The following is an 18,311-nucleotide window of genomic DNA, read 5'->3' as shown; positions in this document are numbered from 1 at the left end:
TCAACAGATGAATGAGTAAGCAAAATGTGGTAGCTACATATAATGGAGAATTACTCAGCCTGAAAAAGGATGGAAATTCTGATACATGCCACGTAAATGAACCTTGAGGATATTATGTTAAGTGAAATAAGCCAGTCACAAAAAAACAAGTACTCCAGGATTCCACTTACACGAAGTACCTGGAATTATCCAAATCATAGAGACATAAAGGAGAATGGTGGTTGCCAAGGCTTGGGGGAGGGAAGAAATGGGTAGTTACTGTATAATGGGTTCACAGTTTCAGTTTTGCAAGATGAAAAAGTTCTGAAGATTGGATGCAAAACAATGTGAATATATTTAACTGAACTGAACTGTATGCTTAAAATGGGTACATTATATATAATGTATACTTCAATATAATTGATATTTTTAAAATCTTGTACTAATAAGGCCTAGTCAACAATAAAAATAAAAATAAATAAATAAGAACTGCAAAAAGAATAAAAATCATTATATGCAGATATGTCTACAGAAAAATCCAGAAACATTTACTCATTAATTTAACAGAGAAATTAGCAAAGTTGCTAATTCAATTCAGAAAAATCAACTTTGAAAATAGGAGTAAGAATAACATCCAAAATTATTAAGTATTTGAGGAAAAAAAAATCTAACAAAAATGTGTAGGCCCACTGGGGCAAATGATAACTTTATCAAAAAAACATTTGAAGACTATAGACAACATATTCATGGACTGAAAAACTCACTTTCAAAAAGCTCTCAATTGTTTCCAAACTGATGTACACAGCTAAAGAAATACTATCAAAAAAACCCCAAAATGGGGATCCCTGGGTGGCTCAGCGGTTTGGCACCTGCCTTCGGCTCAGGGCGTGATCCTGGAGTCCCAGGATCGAGTCCCACGTTAGGCTCCCTGCATGGAGCCTGCTTCTCCCTCTGCCTGTGTCTCTGCCTCTCTCATGAATAAATAAATAAAATCTTTAAAAACAAAACAAAACAAGAAAAACCCCAAAGCATTTGTTTTTGTTTTGCTTTGCTTGGGGGGAGAGGGGTTCGGGAAACTGACTCTAAAATCTACACAGGAGCAAACTAAACACAGAGTAAGCAAAAGGAAGGAAATTTTAAAAATTGATTAGATATCAATAAAAAAATAGAGAACAGGGGATCCCTGGGTGGCGCAGCGGTTTAGCGCCTGCCTTTGGCCCAGGGCGCGATCCTGGAGACCCGGGATCGAGTCCCACGTCAGGCTCCCGGTGCATGGAGCCTGCTTCTCCCTCTGCCTGTGTCTCTGCCTCTCTCTCTCTCTCTCTCTGTGACTATCATAAATAAATAAAAATTAAAAAAAAATAGAGATCAATGAAATCAAGTTGGTTCTTTGAAAGATCAACAAAACAGACATTTAGTTACACTGATCAAGAAAAAAAAAGTAGACTTAAAAGTACCAAAATGAGGAATAAAAGGGGGACACATCACTATGATATAGAACTCAAAATTCTTGACACAGAAATCTCTTCTTGATACAGAAATGTTTTTGATATAGAACTCAAAAGGATTATAAAACAATATTATGGATAAATTTATGCCACCAAAGTAGACAACTTAGATGAAATAGCAAAATTAACAGGAAAATACAAATTACCAAAACTGATTCAAGGAAAAAAAAAAAAAAAAACCCTGAATAAACCCATTAAAAGGAAAGAAACTGAATCAATATGTAAAATCTTCTGTTAAAGAAAAGCTCAGACTCAGGTGTCTTCACTGGTAAATTCTACCACATATTTAAAGAAGAAATAATACCAATCCTTCAAAACCTCTTCCAGAAAATAAAGGAAGAAGGAACATCTCTCAATTCACTTGAAGAAGCCAGTACCCTGACAGCAAAGCTAGAAAAAGACATCATAAGAGAAGAAAGCTATATAGGAATAGAATAAAAATCCTTAATAAAATATTAGCAAACCAAATCCAAAAATATTCAAAACAGGTTATTCGCCATAACCAAGTGGGATTTATCTCAAGAATGCAAGACTGGTTTAACATCTGAATATGTCACAATAATGTACTATATCATGTTAATAGGATAAAGGGGGAAAATGATATGAGCATCTTAGTAAATAAGGAAAACACATTTGACAAAATCCAACACCCATCCACAATAAAAGCTCTCAATAAAATAGAAGGGAACTTCCTCAAACCAATGAAGAGTATCTCTGAAAAACCTACAACTAAAATCATACACAATGGTGAAGGGCTGAATGGTTTTTGCCTAATATCAGGAAATGTCAATGATGTGTACTGTTTCTTCTATGTAACATTGCACAAGAGGTTTTGGCCAGTGAAATCACTCAATCAAAAGAAAGAAAGGCATCCAGTTTAGAAAGGAAGAAGTAAAACTGTCTTTATTCTCAGAGAATATATAGAAATTCCTAAGGAACATACATACACACCTACAGAGCTAATAAATGAGTACAGCAAAGTCTCAGGAAACAAGATCAAAACGCAAAAATCAGTTCTATTTCTCTATACCTGAATATATGATCCAAAAATGAAGTTTAAAAAACATTCCATTCAGGGCGCCCGGTGGCCCAGTCAGCTAAGCGGCTGCCTTTGGCTCAGGTCATGATCCCAGGGTCCTGGGATCGAGCCCCACATCTGGCTCCCTGCTCAGCAGGGAGCCTGCTACTCCCTCTCCCCGCCTCCAGCTCCTGCTCTTTCTCACTCTCTCTCTCAAATAAATAAATAAATAAAATATTTTAAAAAATTTTTTAATTAAAAAATAAAAACTATTCCATTCATCAAGAGCATCAAAGAGGAAAAAATATGTGTAAATAAACTTAACACAAGAAGTGTAAACAACATACTTGTACACTGAAAACTATAAAACTGAGAGAAACTAAAATAAATTGAGATACATTCCATATTCACAGAACATAGAACATGGCAATTCTCCACATATCAACGCAAATCTCTGTCAAAATCCCAGCACAGGGCAGCCCGGATGGCTCAGTGGTTTAGCGCTGCCTTCAGCCTAGGGTGTGATCCTGGGGTCCCGGGATCGAGTTCCCTGTTGGGCTGCCTGCATGGAGCCTGCTTCTCCCTCTGCCTGTGTCTCTGCCTCTTTCTCTGTGTATGTCTCTCATGAATAAATAAATAAAATCTTTAAAAAAAAAAATCCCAGCACAGGTTTTTTGCAGAAATTTTCCTAAAATTTATATGGAAAAGCAAAAGATACCAAATAGCCAAAACAATGTTTAAAAAGGTGAATAAAATTGGGGGCAGCTTATATTTCCTTATTTTAAAACTTGATATATGGGACACCTGGGTGGCTCAGTGGTTAAGCATCTGCCTTTGGCTCTGGGTGTGATCCCGGGGTCCTGGGACTGAGTCCCACATCAGGCTCCCTGCATGGAGCTGCTTCTCCCTCTGCCTGTGTCTCTGCCTCTCTCTTTCTGTGTCTCTCGTGAATAAATAAATAAAATCTTTAAAAATAAATAAATAAAAGTAAAAAAAAAAACAACTTGGTATAAAGCCACAGTAATCACAAGACAGTGTGACAACATATACGGATAAACACATGGAACAAGCAACATATAGAGCATAACATATAAAATACAAGGATAAACATATAAAGCAGCAGAACACAACTGAAAGTCTAGAAATTCTTACATTTATAGACAACTGATTTCTGACAAAGGTGTCTAGATCATGAGATCAAGCCCTGCATTGGGCTGTACACTGGGTATGGAGACTGCTTGAGATGCTCTCTTCCCTCTCCCCCTACCCCTTTCCCCTGCTTGCTCACTCATGCTCTTTCTCCACCTCATCAAAAAAAGAAATGTAATGTTGAGTGAAAATAGCAAGTCACCAATAAATACACAGAATATTTATAAAATCCAAACACGGGATCCCTGGGTGGCGCAGCGGTTTAGCGCCTGCCTTTGGCCCAGGGCGCGATCCTGGAGACCTGGGATCAAATCCCACATTGGGCTCCCGGTGCATGGAGCCTGCTTCTCCCTCTGCCTATGTCTCTGCCTCTCTCTCTCTCTCTCTGTGTGACTATCATAAATAAATAAAAAATTTAAAAAAATAAATAAAATCCAAACACAAGCAAAACTAGACTAGTTAGTACATCAAATACAAAAGATAGTGACAAACCAAGAGAGAGAAGCAGGTCCAAGAAGGTGGACATATATATCTATGTATATGTATCAAAAATTTTGTAATTTTTTAGTGAGAGAAGAGAAAGAAAAAGATTTCTATTTTAGAAAATGGAAAAGTCCTATGCTTCCAAGCCAATTTCTAGAGATGCTTCAGAGAGAAAAAAAGAAACATGCTAAATGCTAATTTTACCTTTTTTATGCCTTTTATTTTCATGATGATTTCTTTTCAGTATCCAAAACCTAATATGAAAAAAAATCAATCATTTTTATGCATCAATGTTTAATTCAGCTACATCATAATGCTCTTGTAATTGTCTAGTGATTCCAATACTATTTATTCTAGTAATCGTCTAATATTTACTGTAAGGCCTGAAAGATAACTTTTACATCTATCTTTTTTCCATATATATTTCATACTAGTAACAAAATATTTGGTATGATTTTAGTTCCAGGGTAAGCCTTCATTTTTATAACCTAAAAATATCCAAAAATAAGCATCTTTGACTTTCTAATATTTACATACACTCAAGAGAACCTTCTGCAACACGACGGTATGGCTTGGTTCTAAGATAATCTTTTATTTTCACTTATATTGCAATTTAATTTTGAAGACACTAATTCCAACTACCATACAGAAAATGAGAGTATGTAAATGACTATTATTTTTTAATTTATCTTTCCTTATTGACTAAAAGCATATTTGAAGAAAACTCGTGAAATAACTACTTATGTTTTGATGTAACTCAAAATATTTACCACCCAATGATTCTTAGCATTCCTTCTAAGAGTATAACAGGAGTACAAGTTTTCCTACTTACTTTGTTTTCCTTTGGTTAGCAAAGCTACTAAAGTTGAAATATATTGAAGGTTTTGAGAACATGCCAGTTTATACTTATATAAGTAATAAGTACAAAACAGTAATGACAACATACAACATATACATATACTTATATAAGTAATAAGTATAAACTGGCATGTTCTCACCAACAATAGTATGAATTTTCCTTTAACAAAAAAATACACACACGTGAATAATAATTTTCTAAATGGAAATAAATTCTAAGATTGTCAGTCCTAATATGTCCCATATAGTAACCTTAAAGAACAGTGTGTTTCCAAATTCTCACCCTTAGTTCAAACATATTCTTTAAAAAAGAAAAACAAAAGTTAAAATTATACTTACTTTAGCCAACAATTCCTGTGTTTCAGGAGTCAGTGGAGAATGTGAAAACTTACAATATTCACCCTGATAACATTTTGTTCCTGTATGGTAAAACTTGCAAGGATATTCATGTAATCCCAGTGTTAAGGAGGAGAACAACTTTAATCCAACTAAAATAATTTGTTATTAATTTCCTGATTTTATTTTCACTATATAAAGGCCTTTCCTAGTAGTAGAAACACTAAATCTCTCTTAAAATATGAGACAATACATTCTTAATTGAATTACATGAAACATCTAATTTTAGGATAATTATATAAATCAAGCTTAATAGCTATCATAGGATACTTTTTCTTCATATCTATTTTTATAATAAACTATAGGTATGTTTCATTGATATAAGAAAAGAATGTGTACTTCAAATACTTTAAGAAATGAGATTATTTTTAAACCACTCTTTTGGGGTGGGGGAATTAAAGTCAATAACAATCATAGATATTATAAATCTATATCCTTCAGATATTAGGCTTGTTTAAAATAGGATCAATTTAAACAACTTCAATATTGTTTTCTAGGAAAAAACTCTCAAGTTAGAATTTGAGATTCCTTCTATTGAATGACTGAAGGAAAACAACTTTTGTAATACCCAAAGGTGCTATTATCCTAAAATGTTTATGTTCCACGTTTTTACAACATATCTGCACCATTTGTACTAAAGAGTTAGGGTTATTTACCAAATTAAGGGACAGTTAACCTCTATCCAGTACAGAATATAGAGAAAACAAGTACTCCCAAACTATGCAATTCCTTTTTAAAAACAAAAAACAAAACAAAAAAAAAACAAAGTAGCTTATATGAGGGCACCTGGCTGGCTCAATTGGCATAGCATGCAACTCCTGATCTCTGGGTTGTAAAATTCAAGTCCCACGTTGGGTATAGAGATTACTTAAAAATAAAATCATTAAAAAAAAAAAAAGAAACAACAAAGCAGCTTATATGAATATAAACACAGTTAATGTCACAGCAGAAATTCTGACAGTCTTTCTGGGGGTTGAATAGGTCTTATGAACTTGCTGCTGTACTAACTAGGTGAAGGATCTTCATTTGAGAGAATTACTAAAGAATCTATCTTTTCTTTCTTGGGGAAAAAATATCTATACAATTTAACCACTTTGATACTGGGTTGGGCTTGGATAACATGATTTTACCATAGCTAAAACACAAGTTTCATTCAAAATTATACATATTTAAAATGCTCATGTAAATATTCAGAAAAAGTAGTTATTATAACTTGTGATAAAGGATATTATGCAAATACAGACAGTTTTCACCTCTGGTACAATATCCTTGTACATAAAATTTACACATTTCCTTTTTCTTCTCTATCTCTGCATCATGGTCAAATTTACACTGGTCTCCCTGGGCCAAAAGAAGGAACAACAAAAAGCCATTATTTCTCACAATTAAGTCATTCAATTCCTTTTTCTTTTTTTTTTTTTTAAGATTTTATTTATTTATTCAAAAGAGACACATAGAGAGAGAGGCAGAGACACAGGCAGAGAAAGAAGCAGGCTCCATGCAGGGAGCCCAATGTGGGACTCGATCCTGGGACTCCAGGACCATGCCCTGAGCCGAGGGCAGACGCTCAACTGCTGAGCTACCCAGGCGTCCCAAGTCATTCAATTCCTACTGAGCTTAAGATAAGCAAATGATCCCAGAAAGTCTTAGAAGCATTAAATTAAAGTATAAAACTTTTTTTTAAACTACAGTCTAATTTTTTTTAAAGGGATTTTATTTATTCATGAGAGACACAGAGAGAGAGAGAGGCAGAGACAGAGACAGAGGGAGAAGTAGGCTCTATGCAGGGAGCCCAATGTGGGACTCGATCCCAGGACTCTAGGATCACGCCCTGGGCTGAAGGCAGGTGCTTAACTGCTGAGCCATCCAGGCATCCCCAACAGTCTAATTCTTAAAGAACTATCTTATAACTACACCATACCTAACTGCTTAAAATCCTGTTAAGTCCTAAACATTTTTAACACAAAATATTTTTTAAAAAACTCTTCTTAAACATAAAAAGGATGCCTCGGTGGCTCAGCGGTTGAGCACCTGCCCCTGGCTCAGGGCGTGATCCGCGGTCTCAGGATTGAGTCCCACATCGGGCTCCCTCCCTGGAGCCTGCTTCTCCCTCTGCCTGTGTCTCTGCCTTTCTCTCTCTGTGTCTTTCATGAATAAATAAATACAATCTTTAAAAAAAAAAGTAAACATAAAAGAATATTTCAATAAAGTTTTCTAGTTTAATCTTTCCCAAAAGGAAACAATTATAAAAATATATAGGTATGCTTTTAGACTATCTAAGGGAAACAAAAGTTAGCTTTAATACATTTTTGCTATACCTTACATTTTATTATACTTTTGCTTACGTAGGTTTTTATACCTTAATACATTTCCGCTCAAGAAAATATTTACAAATTTGTTTCCCCTTGCGTTCCACCGTATGTTGGTTGATGAATCCCTGACTCATTCTCACATGCTGCTGCTTCTCTTTAGGTTTATCATCCTTTGAAAACAAAAACAAAGAACTAATTGTGAGAAATAGAAATTTAAACATTTTATTCCATTGCACAAAATTATTTTAACTACCTTTGTAACTTTTTAATTGGCCTTCATTTGTAAGATTTGAACTTTTGCACATCAACTGAAAAATAAATATTCTGCCAATTACAATAGCATTCCAGCAATGAATATTTGTGTTTGTGCAATTTGAATATTTTATTATACTTTGCCCTTATTTTTAAAGATTGGATAAAAAAATCTTTTTTAATGAAAGTGCTACTCCTTGTGATAAAAACCAGTCTAGGACTAAGCCTCTTCAGAACAATGGAGACAAAACTAAAACCAATAAAGTGAACCAAAAGCAATGTGATCTTTCATTTCAGGGAGATGCTCACTGAGTGAGAGCAGAGAATAATAACCAGCTCACATTAAAAAATGTAACAACAAATATAACCTCAAAGATGGCAAAAGAGATATAAAAACAGAAGGCAACTATTATATAAAAAACGAAAGGGGAATTGCATAATACATTTTAGCTCTTCAGAAACATAAACCATTTTTAGTTTGTTAACTTGTGGTACAATTTATAGCTTTTGCATACCAAATTTCTGAATACAGTTTTAGAAATTCAGTGTGCAAAGAAGGGACCTAACTACATTTTTGTGATCTGCTCTGTAATAATGTCAAATTTCCACTTAACACCATCAAAGTTACGTGTCTAATAAATACGTGTCAGCATAAATCTTTGGTTTTATTTGACTATATTATTAAACTCCAACATACATGTTTACAGTTCGTTCCTCATGTAGAAGGGCTGTCAGCTGAAAAATTACTTGAGTTAATGTAAACCAAATGAAAGGATTGCAGACAGGGTCGGGAAAGCAAGCTCCAGCTGTGGCCTGGCCCTGTGTGACTCTGAGCAGTTATCTGCACCCCCAGGGCTTCAAATTCCTCATTTGTAAAATACAGAAGCAAGGCAAGATTTTATATAAATATGTTTCAGTCTATTAATATTTGAACTTTCTAATATTTTACCACCCTTAACTCTTGTCTTCTGGACAAAGCATAACAAAAAAGGTTAGTTTCGAAGCCCTGAGAAAGGCAGAGTTCACAGTAGTCACTTATTGTCCCATCCTGAATATATCTGCAGACCAAGGAAGAGGTCCTTCTACAGAGCAAAATCAAAATACCAGGAGGGGTTGGGGGTGTTTTGGAAGGCTAAAGCTCAGGAATATTCATGTTTCATTTCCACAGAGACTGCAATACTAGAAACTCTGTTAAGACTCCGTGACTTTTGAAGTGTTCTCTTAGATACTTTATCTTCTCCTTGCTTCCCATGTTTTTCCAGTCACTGACAGTACAACACTCCAAAATCAAGGGATTTGTGTGCATGTATTTAGGTAAACAAGCACAACACTAAGGCTTCACAATGGTGCTGGCACCTAACAAGTGAGAGGAAGGCAGCTGCAACAGTGACAAGGGATGACATGGAGAACCCAAAGACAGTGAGGACATTTTTCACCATCAGAGAACCCTTGTCTTATGGCTTGTCCCTGAAGTGTAAGATAAAAATTCTGCAACATGTAGGTGTCTTTCTGCATGTCTATACTCTTGTACCTTTTCCAGTGAGCCACTGCTCTGCAGTGAGATGTTTGATCCTTTCTGTCCAGCACCAGCCCATTTTCGCTTCATTTTCTTCTGTTTACCATTTTTCTGAACAGCTTTAAGGTTTTTGTTTTTTTGTTTAACAGCTAAAAACAAGAAAGTTAATCTGATGTGTTTAAATCGTAAACACTAAGTGTTAATACTTTAATTTCAGTTTATGAGAACATAAAAGCACAATAGCAATTTATTCTTAGGAAATATTCTCTACAGGGGCGCCTGGGTGACTCAATGGCTTAGGTGTCTGACTCTTGGTTTCAGCTCAGGCCATGACTTCAGGGTTGTGGGAACAAGCCCCATGTCAGGCTCTGTGCTTGGTGCAGAGTCTGCTTAGGATTCCCTCCCTTTTTCTCCCTCTCTTGCGCAAGTTTTTTTTTTTAATACAGATTTATTTATTCATGAGAGAGAGAGAGAGAGAGAGGCAGAGACACAGGCAGAGGGAGCTCCATGCAGGGAGCCTGATGTGGGAGTCAAACCAGGGACCAGGATCACGCTCTGAGCCAAAGGCAGACATTCAACCACTAAGTCACGTAGGCGTGCCCCAAACAGGTATATCTTGTCCTTCATATATGCAGAGGCTAAGAATTTACCACTCTCCCTTTCAAAGCAGTCTCCCTTTCAAAGCCTTTGATAACTGCCCTATACTCTCTTCCTACAAACTAAGCATTGTATACTGAATGGCCAGGAGGGGGGTGGGGAGTTTCAGGTCATGTAAACTCGCATCTGATGTAGAGATCCATGGAAAGCATGATCTTACTATGAGATAAAATGCAGGAGAAAATCCCCTCCACTCCCAAATCCGAGTCCAGATATGGATAACAGTGATTGGTTCTCTAGAAAGACTTTAAATGACAAAATAGTTTCACCCCTACCTTTCTGGGTATCCTTCACTCCTTCTTTCTTCCTTGATTCTTCAGAACATGGTAAGGATTGAGCAGCATTTGCCATCTCTTTAGCTTGTATATACTGCTGAAGCTCTTTAGCAAAATTATCTTCTGATTCCTGACTGCAGATATCATTATCACTATACACATCGTAGTCCTTACTTCTTGATTTTCTATATTGCAAATTCTTTGGTGATGTTGTAGAGTTCCCAAAGTGCCTAAACTAAGTAAAAATTAAATTTTCAATTTTAAACAGCTGGCATGATACAAAACAATCTGGTTAAAAAGAAGAAATAAAGACGGGCCAAGAACTGATCATTGCTGAGGTTGGGTGATGGGTATATAGAGATTTGTATACTGTTCTTTCTACTCTTAAATATTTAAAATTGTCCAGAATTTAAAACAAACACAACAAAACCCAACACAACAAATCCATCCTTGAAGAAAATTTGATGGAAAATTCTCAATTTGTACACTAGATGTACTTTACTGAATCAAGAGTAAACCCCAAATCTTAATTATTTGATATAATTTGATTGAACTACAGTATTATAATTTACATTTTATCTCTCCCTTTCCATCAACTATGCTTTTAAATGGTTTAATTCAATAACTCGTCATTTCATAAAAGAACAAGTAAACAGTAATGGCCCAAGTGAAAAATCTACTATACTAAGATATATCACAGCTAGCAAAACCTGTTCTTTTTCCTGTAACTCACAGCATTGGTGGCAGCACACTGATGACAAGGAACAAAGAAGTGCCCAGTTCTCTGTAAGCAAGTTTACTTTCAGAAAGTTTTCTAACCCTGTTGTTGTAATCAAACATAGGCACCCACTGGAATAGGAACCCAGGTATGGCAGTTGACCCTGAGTCAGCCTGAGATGATCACAGCAGACTTTTTTTTTTTTTTAAGATTTTATTTATTTATTCATGAGAGACAGAGAGAGAGAGGCAGAGACACAGGCAGAGGGAGAAGCAGGCTCCCTGTGGGAAGCCTATTAAGTACTTGATTCTAGGACACTGGGATCACGACCTGAGCCAAAGGCAGACACTCAACCAGGTACACCCACAGCAGACAACTTAAAATACTTTGTGTACAAGAATTTTCAAGTACTGATATAGGTGTCTACACTTGGTGACACAAGTATATCAAGTTGTGTAACTAATTACAGTTTGTATCTGGGATACATTTTAATTAAAAGATTTATTAAAAAAAAAAAAGTCCAAGTGCCAAAGGGCTCCTATTTTGATGTTAGGAAGAGATGACATATGTACCGTTAAATTGGCCAATCATCCTGCCCCAGAGCATGCTTTGGGACCTGGACTCTAATCTACTTTCACACAACTGACGAAGGCAGCAGACTCAAACCAAACAAACCAGAAAACCTCCATTATAAAATATACTAGGTGGTCCAACTTAATGGCTTACTTTTGATGGTTAACACAAATCTAGGAGTCATACCACCAGAGGAATGATCTAAGGCCTATAAAATGAATTTGCTCCCTGAGTGAAGAATCAAGGGGAGAAAGTTTCCTAACCTGATGATGGCTCCAATGTACACCTACCTCATCTTCATTACACTTGACAAGACTATTAACCAATCCAACAATACCACGCCATCAAGTTCCCTGTCTCCAAGTTTTCAAGAAAGAGTACCTTTTAAAACTAATACCATGGAACAAACTTGTAAACATAACTTCTGGTCAGGGGTTGGCAGATGTCAGCCTGGCCTCCTGTTTTTGTTAAACAAAGTTTTGCTGGAACACAGTCATACCCATTCATTCACTTCTGTGTTATCTTCATCTGTTTATTTGTGACAGGGACAGTATGGTAGACGATAAGATGCACTATCTGGTCCTTTATGAAAAAGCTGGCTAACTCCTGTGATAATTATTATGTTTACCATGGTTTGGGCCTTTAATTTTATTTAGTGGGCACAGGGAGAGTCCTTCAATTACGCAACAGCTCCCATGGAGTATGGCTTAGTCAAATACACAGAGATGAGATTCGATTCAGTATATCTGAATCAAAATAACACAATGATCTAAATAGTGATTAGTGCTCACTTACACATAAAATTATGTACCAAAGCAGACCCCCTTTAACAGGTGATAACATGTCTGATTTATTTATAATAAAGAGATGAAATGACATGGCAAGATGAACAAAACCAGAATAATCATTAACTATGTTGTTTTATTATACTTAGAGATGAATATTACTAATTGATATGACTTTTCAGAGGGCAATGAAATACACAAAATACAAATGACTGCTTTAATACTTTCTTCATGCAACTAGCTATAAACTCATTGCTTTGATATTTGTTGTTCTCTATATAATTTAGAAAGTATACAAATATACTATAACTTTTTCTCTTTAATGAAGAAGTCTAAATAAAGGGTTTTTCTAAGCAAATGATTTTTAATTCAGGATGATTTATTGAGGTAGTATGGCTTCCTGAGATACCAAATAAAAATACAAAAATGTAAAAATAGCTCCCTAATATTAATGGGGGTAGGGGGGACATGAAGTGCACTCATCAGTAATTGAGAAAAGTTTAACAAATTCTTGGCAAATTTTTGAAAAACAGAAAGTTATAATTGGGAGGTTGGGCTTCGGCTGGAGTGTGAGAATGGGACTATAAATGAGGATGAATTAAAATTCTACATAAAAACAGGGAATCCCTGGGTGGCTCAGCGTTTAGCGCCTGCCTTTCGCTCAGGGAGTGGTCCTGGGGTCTGGGGATCGAGTCCCACATTGGGCTCCCTGCATGGAGCCTGCTTCTCCCTCTGCCTGTGTCTCTGCCTCTCTTTCTCTGTGTCTCTCATGAATAAATAAAATTTAAAAAAAATTCTACATAAAAACAGATAGAGCTATTGTAACAAATTCTCTCTGCCCTGTCCTTTACTAGAATACTTTCAAACAGGCAAAAAAGAGAATAAAGAAATTGAATAAAATGTCTGATAAAAGCTCAGTCTTCTTATGTGGGTACTAAGACCACAGAGTGAAGTCCTCTACATCCTGGCATTTGGGAGCAAGCCCCATCAGAAATATACTCTATCTGCTCAACTTACAACAGGAGTTCTACCCTGCTGTCCAGAAGAGATCCCTCATCCAAACTCATTATAAAGCTGCAATAATTAACATGGTGAGATCTTGGGGGAGGGCTAGACAGATAAACCAGAGGAAGAGAACAGAGCCCAGAAACAAACCCATCAAACATGAACATTTGATTTTTTTACAACAGACCAGCGGGGGAAAAAATGATTCTTTTTCCTCAATGAATGATGCCAGAACAACTGAGTATGACAACAGGAAAAAAAAGTAAAACAGAATTTGTCACGCCTACCTCACAGTATACAGATACAAAAATAAATTATGGATGACTATAAATTTAAATGTGAAAAACAAAACAATCTTTTAGAAGAGACTACAGTAAAATATTTTTATTATCTCAGGATATTTAAGTAAAACACAGAAAATACTAACTACAAAGAAGGTTAATAAATTTGAATACACTAAAATTATGAACTTTTAATTAAAAAATACCATCATGTAAAGCCACAAAATAAGCAGGTATTTGCAATACATAATCCACAATGAAGGGGAAAAAAAACCCTTACAATCCAAAATAAAGAATTGTAAATCAAGAAAAAAACAATCACAGAGAAACTAATAATTATAAGAAGACAGAAAGACTTGAACGGACAACAACAACAAAAAACCCAAATGGGACAAACATATGAAAAGAGGCTCCATCCCAATAGTAATCAAGAAAATGCAAGCTTAGTTACAATGAGCTACTTCACCAGATGGCGAAAAACATGATGGATGACAATATCAAATGTGAAGCCACAGAAATACAGTCTCTCATACGCTACCCCTGGGAATAAAAACTGGTAGAACTACTTTGGAGTAGAGTTTGGCATTAAGGTAAAGGTAAAGATGCTTATACTGTAAGACCCAGCAATTTTAGTTCTAGGTAAATACGAGCACCTGTGCAACAGGATACATGTGAAAGAATGCAGTAGCACTACCCATAACCTCCAAAAATGGAAATCAGACCAAATGTCTACCAACAATGAAATCTAGTATATTCAATATTGGCATATGTTGCAGCTCAGAAAATAAAAAAAGTATATGCTACAACAACTATGAATCTTATAATGTTGAGAAAAAGATAACAGAAAGAACACATACAATACTATTCATTCTCTTCCTATAAAGTGTAAAAACAGGCAAGGAAAATCTGTATTTTTAAGGATGACAGCATTAGTAGTAAAACTAAAACTCTAAAGAAGAGCAAGGAAGTGATTAGCATGCAAGTTAGAACTCTAGTTATCTCTAGTAGGAAACAAAGGAATATGAGAAAAGAGGCATCAGAGGGTAATGCTGTTTCTTGACTTGCGAAGTCTCTACCTAGGTGTTCTCTTTTTAATCAGCTATGATACTACACATTGATGTTTTATGCATTTGCAAGTAGAGCCTGGGTTCGTCTCTCATGAATAAATAAAATCTTAAAAAAGCAAACAAACAAACAAAAAAGGAAAACCAAAATAAAAGCAATACACTAAAACAGTTCATGTTAAATGACCGAAGCTTCTGAATGATAAATTTTCTTAAGTGTTATCAGGTTTCCTTGATATAGGCAACTAGGTCTCCAATGCTGACTAAACGGGGACAAATAGGACCCCTGATAAATTTCTCACACTCACTCCTGTCTGTTTTTTCAATATGCCAACTTAATCTTACTTTTTTGGGTATTCGTTCACATTCCAGTTTTACTTCCCATTTTATTTTCTCTTCTTGTGTTTCTTCAACTTCTGTATCATCTATTCCATCATCGATTCTGCAGCAAAAACATCAAATGACACAAGATGGTTTTTTCAACCTGAAAATGGTTCATACCATTTTAAAATTAAAGCATTAAAATTCACAGATTTGGCTTATCTTCTACTTGCCCTCAAAGAAGTCCCAAATTCAAATTCTACTCCAAATACTCCAAGGAATATTGTACAAATTTATGATAAGCTGTACATGTCAACTTGTGTTTGTAAGTAAACCATAAAGCTGAAATTTTAGTTTACATAATCTTCACGTTCTAGTATCAGGAGCTGTATAAACCACCCATTCATTCATCGCTCCATTCATTCAACAAATATTGAGTGTCCACCATATACAAGGCTGTAGGCTTTAAATCCTGGAATACAACGATGAAAAAGACCTTGTTCCTGCCTTCTGAGAACTTCCTATGTACGTGGGAGGGAAAAAAAAATACAGAAATTTTAATATAGGGATGCTTGGGTGGCTCAGCAGTTGAGCGTCTGCCTTCAGCTTAAGGTGTGATCCCAGGATTCGGGATCAAGTCCCACATTGGGCTTCCTGCAAGGAGACTGCTTCTCCCTCTGCCTGTGTCTCTCATGAATAAAGAAATAAATCTTAAAAAAAAAAAAAAGAAATTTTAATATAGTATGAATACCATAGTACATATATATGGGGAACTCTTAACCTAGATTTGGGGGCCAAAGTCTTCTAAGCTTAAAAAATATGTAAGGGTTAGCAAATAGGGACACCTGGCTGGCTCAGTAGATAGGGCATGCACTCCTGATCCTCAGGTTGTGAGTTCGAGCCCCACAATGAGTGCAGAGATTACTTCAAACAAACAAACAAACAAACAAACAAACTTTACAAAAAAAAGTTGGGTAGCTCAGTCAATTAAGCAGCTGCCTTCAGCTCAGGTCATAATCCCAGGGTCCCGGGATGGAGCCTGTGTCAGGCTCCCTACTCAGCAGGGAGTCTGCTTGTCCCTCTTCCCCCCAATGCACACTCTGTCTCTATCAAGTAAATAAATAAAATCTGTAAAAAAAAAAAAAAAAAGAAAAAAGAGAGAGAGAGAGAAGTTAGCAAACAAAGGAACGTACGGAAGAATAGTATTTCAGGTAGAATCCAAGGTGCCTTTCAAGGTCAGGAGAGGACCTAACTTACATTCAAGCAGGAAGATGAAAAAGAAAGGTGTTTCTAGACTTGCAAGGATTGAGAAGTTGAACATGCAGAGAGACATTGTCTGAGACCATGATTTGAGGATACTCTACCAAAACGAAAAATGAACCCAAGAAAGATGAAGATGGGAAATATAAGAAGCTGGTGAACAAAGATGGCACTGAAATTTATATACAAATCTAAATAATGGCTTACACCATAAATACAGAGGGCTGAAAGCATTTGTATCTGGACAAGCAGTGACTACTGAATAAAAGCTTAAGATAGGAGTTACATGCCAGATTAAGTCAAGAAGGCAATGTGTACTTTCTCAAAAAACGTGCTACATATGGAATGCACTACCAGAACAAGAATGTGAATAGTGGCTTTGAGCTTTCTTGCAGTTACAGGAGGAGCTCAGGCTTCACAGCTTCATCCAATTCAACATTGATTTGTCCCTACAGAGCCTGAGTTTCGTCTATCAGATAAAGCACCAAGTTGTGAGCCTCTATGGAAGCCATCACTGCAAGAGCCATTAAACCAAATGTTGCAAACCTTCTTTGCTCCAGTTATCAGTAATAAATCATCTAACAGAGTAGGAAGCAACATCTCTTGAGGCAAAGCAATCATGACGATAATGACTGTAAGAGCAGTAACAGCAGCGGCTGACACTTGCATTATGCTTACCCTGTTCCAGAAGCGATTCTATGCATATTATCCACATCACAACAGCCCTATAACATATATACTAGGGCTTAGAAGCCCATTTTACAGATGAGAAAACGGAATTACACAAAGCTTTATAAAACTTGCCACACACCTAGTTAACTAGTAGAGCTGAGATTTGAGCTCAGGCAGGCAGGACCAACTTCCTAGCCAACACATCCACCTGGATAGCTACTTGACATATTTTTAATAGAGCCCAAACTGAACTCTTGACCTAATCCTCCTGTTATTTTAAACAGCAACTTCACCCTTCTAATGACACCTTTCTAATCACCCAAAACCTCGAAGTCAACTTAGACTCTTCTTTTAATATTCCCCAACCAATCTGTGAGAAAATAAAGTTTATCTTCAAAATACATCCATATTTGGTCACTTCTTGCTACTAATACCATGATCCAAGCTACCCTTGCCCTGTTATATTCCACTCTCAACACAATCAGAATGACCCTGCTAAAATGTCACTCTCTGTTGAAATCCTCCCAATAAATAGCCTTTCATCTTATTCAGGGTAAAAGCCAAAGTCCTTCTTATGACACCTTACAAGCCCCTACATGATTTGCCTCCCTGACCTTATCCCCAGGTACTTCTCAAGTCCTATTTCTCTTCAAGTCCCGCCACACTAAGTCCACTCCAGCTGTCATTCTAGCCACTTTGCTCCCATCACCTAATCACACCATGCTCACTCCTCCTCAAGACCTTTATATTCTGCTATAAATCAACCTTCCTCACCACCCTACTCAAATATTACTTATCAGTGATATACTGAGGCTTTCTTTAACTACCTTCTATAAAATATCTACCTTTCCTATCCCCCTACCCAGCTTTCATTTTTCTCCATGGCATTTATCATCACTTAAAATACTATTTATGCATTGTCTGTACCAGAAGAATATAAATCTCAGGGAGATGTTTATCTCTTTTATTTATTTATTGCAATAGCCCCATGGTCTAGGAAAATGGCAGGTGCCCAAGAAATGAGTAATCCCATCATAAAATTATTAGGAAAAAAAATCCAAAAACCATAAAAGATTTATTCATGTGACCTTATTTAAAACAAACAAAATAAAAAACCCTTTATGCAATGAAAATAATGCCATAAGCAGAGTCAAAAGACAAATAAATCGAATGCAAAATATCTGCAGACTAGAGATCCTAAAATTTTAAAGAGAAAGACTAATGAAGAG

General features: G+C 36.1%; 1 protein-coding gene across 13 annotated transcripts in view; it reads right to left on the bottom strand.

The window, feature by feature from the left end:
- Positions 1-18,311, bottom strand: part of ZC3H8 (zinc finger CCCH-type containing 8) — a 36,012-nt gene that overhangs the window by 8,642 nt on the left and 9,059 nt on the right. For all 13 annotated transcript variants that reach the window (XR_013349259.1, XR_013349262.1, XR_013349258.1 and 10 more), the window contains exons 2-8: positions 15,175-15,271; positions 10,404-10,638; positions 9,487-9,620; positions 7,751-7,873; positions 6,621-6,732; positions 5,335-5,444; positions 4,342-4,391 (exon numbers count right to left, since the gene is read on the bottom strand). Coding sequence is in view for 5 of the 13 variants with exons in the window: in XM_077843289.1 (XP_077699415.1) it covers positions 4,362-4,391; positions 5,335-5,444; positions 6,621-6,732; positions 7,751-7,873; positions 9,487-9,620; positions 10,404-10,638; positions 15,175-15,271 (841 nt within the window). In the remaining 8 variants the exon portion in view is untranslated. The remainder of the gene's footprint in view (positions 1-4,341; positions 4,392-5,334; positions 5,445-6,620; positions 6,733-7,750; positions 7,874-9,486; positions 9,621-10,403; positions 10,639-15,174; positions 15,272-18,311) is intronic.

The sequence above is a fragment of the Canis aureus genome, chromosome 12, assembly GCF_053574225.1.
Source record: "Canis aureus isolate CA01 chromosome 12, VMU_Caureus_v.1.0, whole genome shotgun sequence".
Classification (NCBI taxonomy): Eukaryota; Metazoa; Chordata; class Mammalia; order Carnivora; family Canidae; genus Canis; species Canis aureus.
The sequence above is the reverse complement of the archived record's forward strand: the minus strand, read 5'-3'. Positions and strand labels throughout refer to the sequence as shown.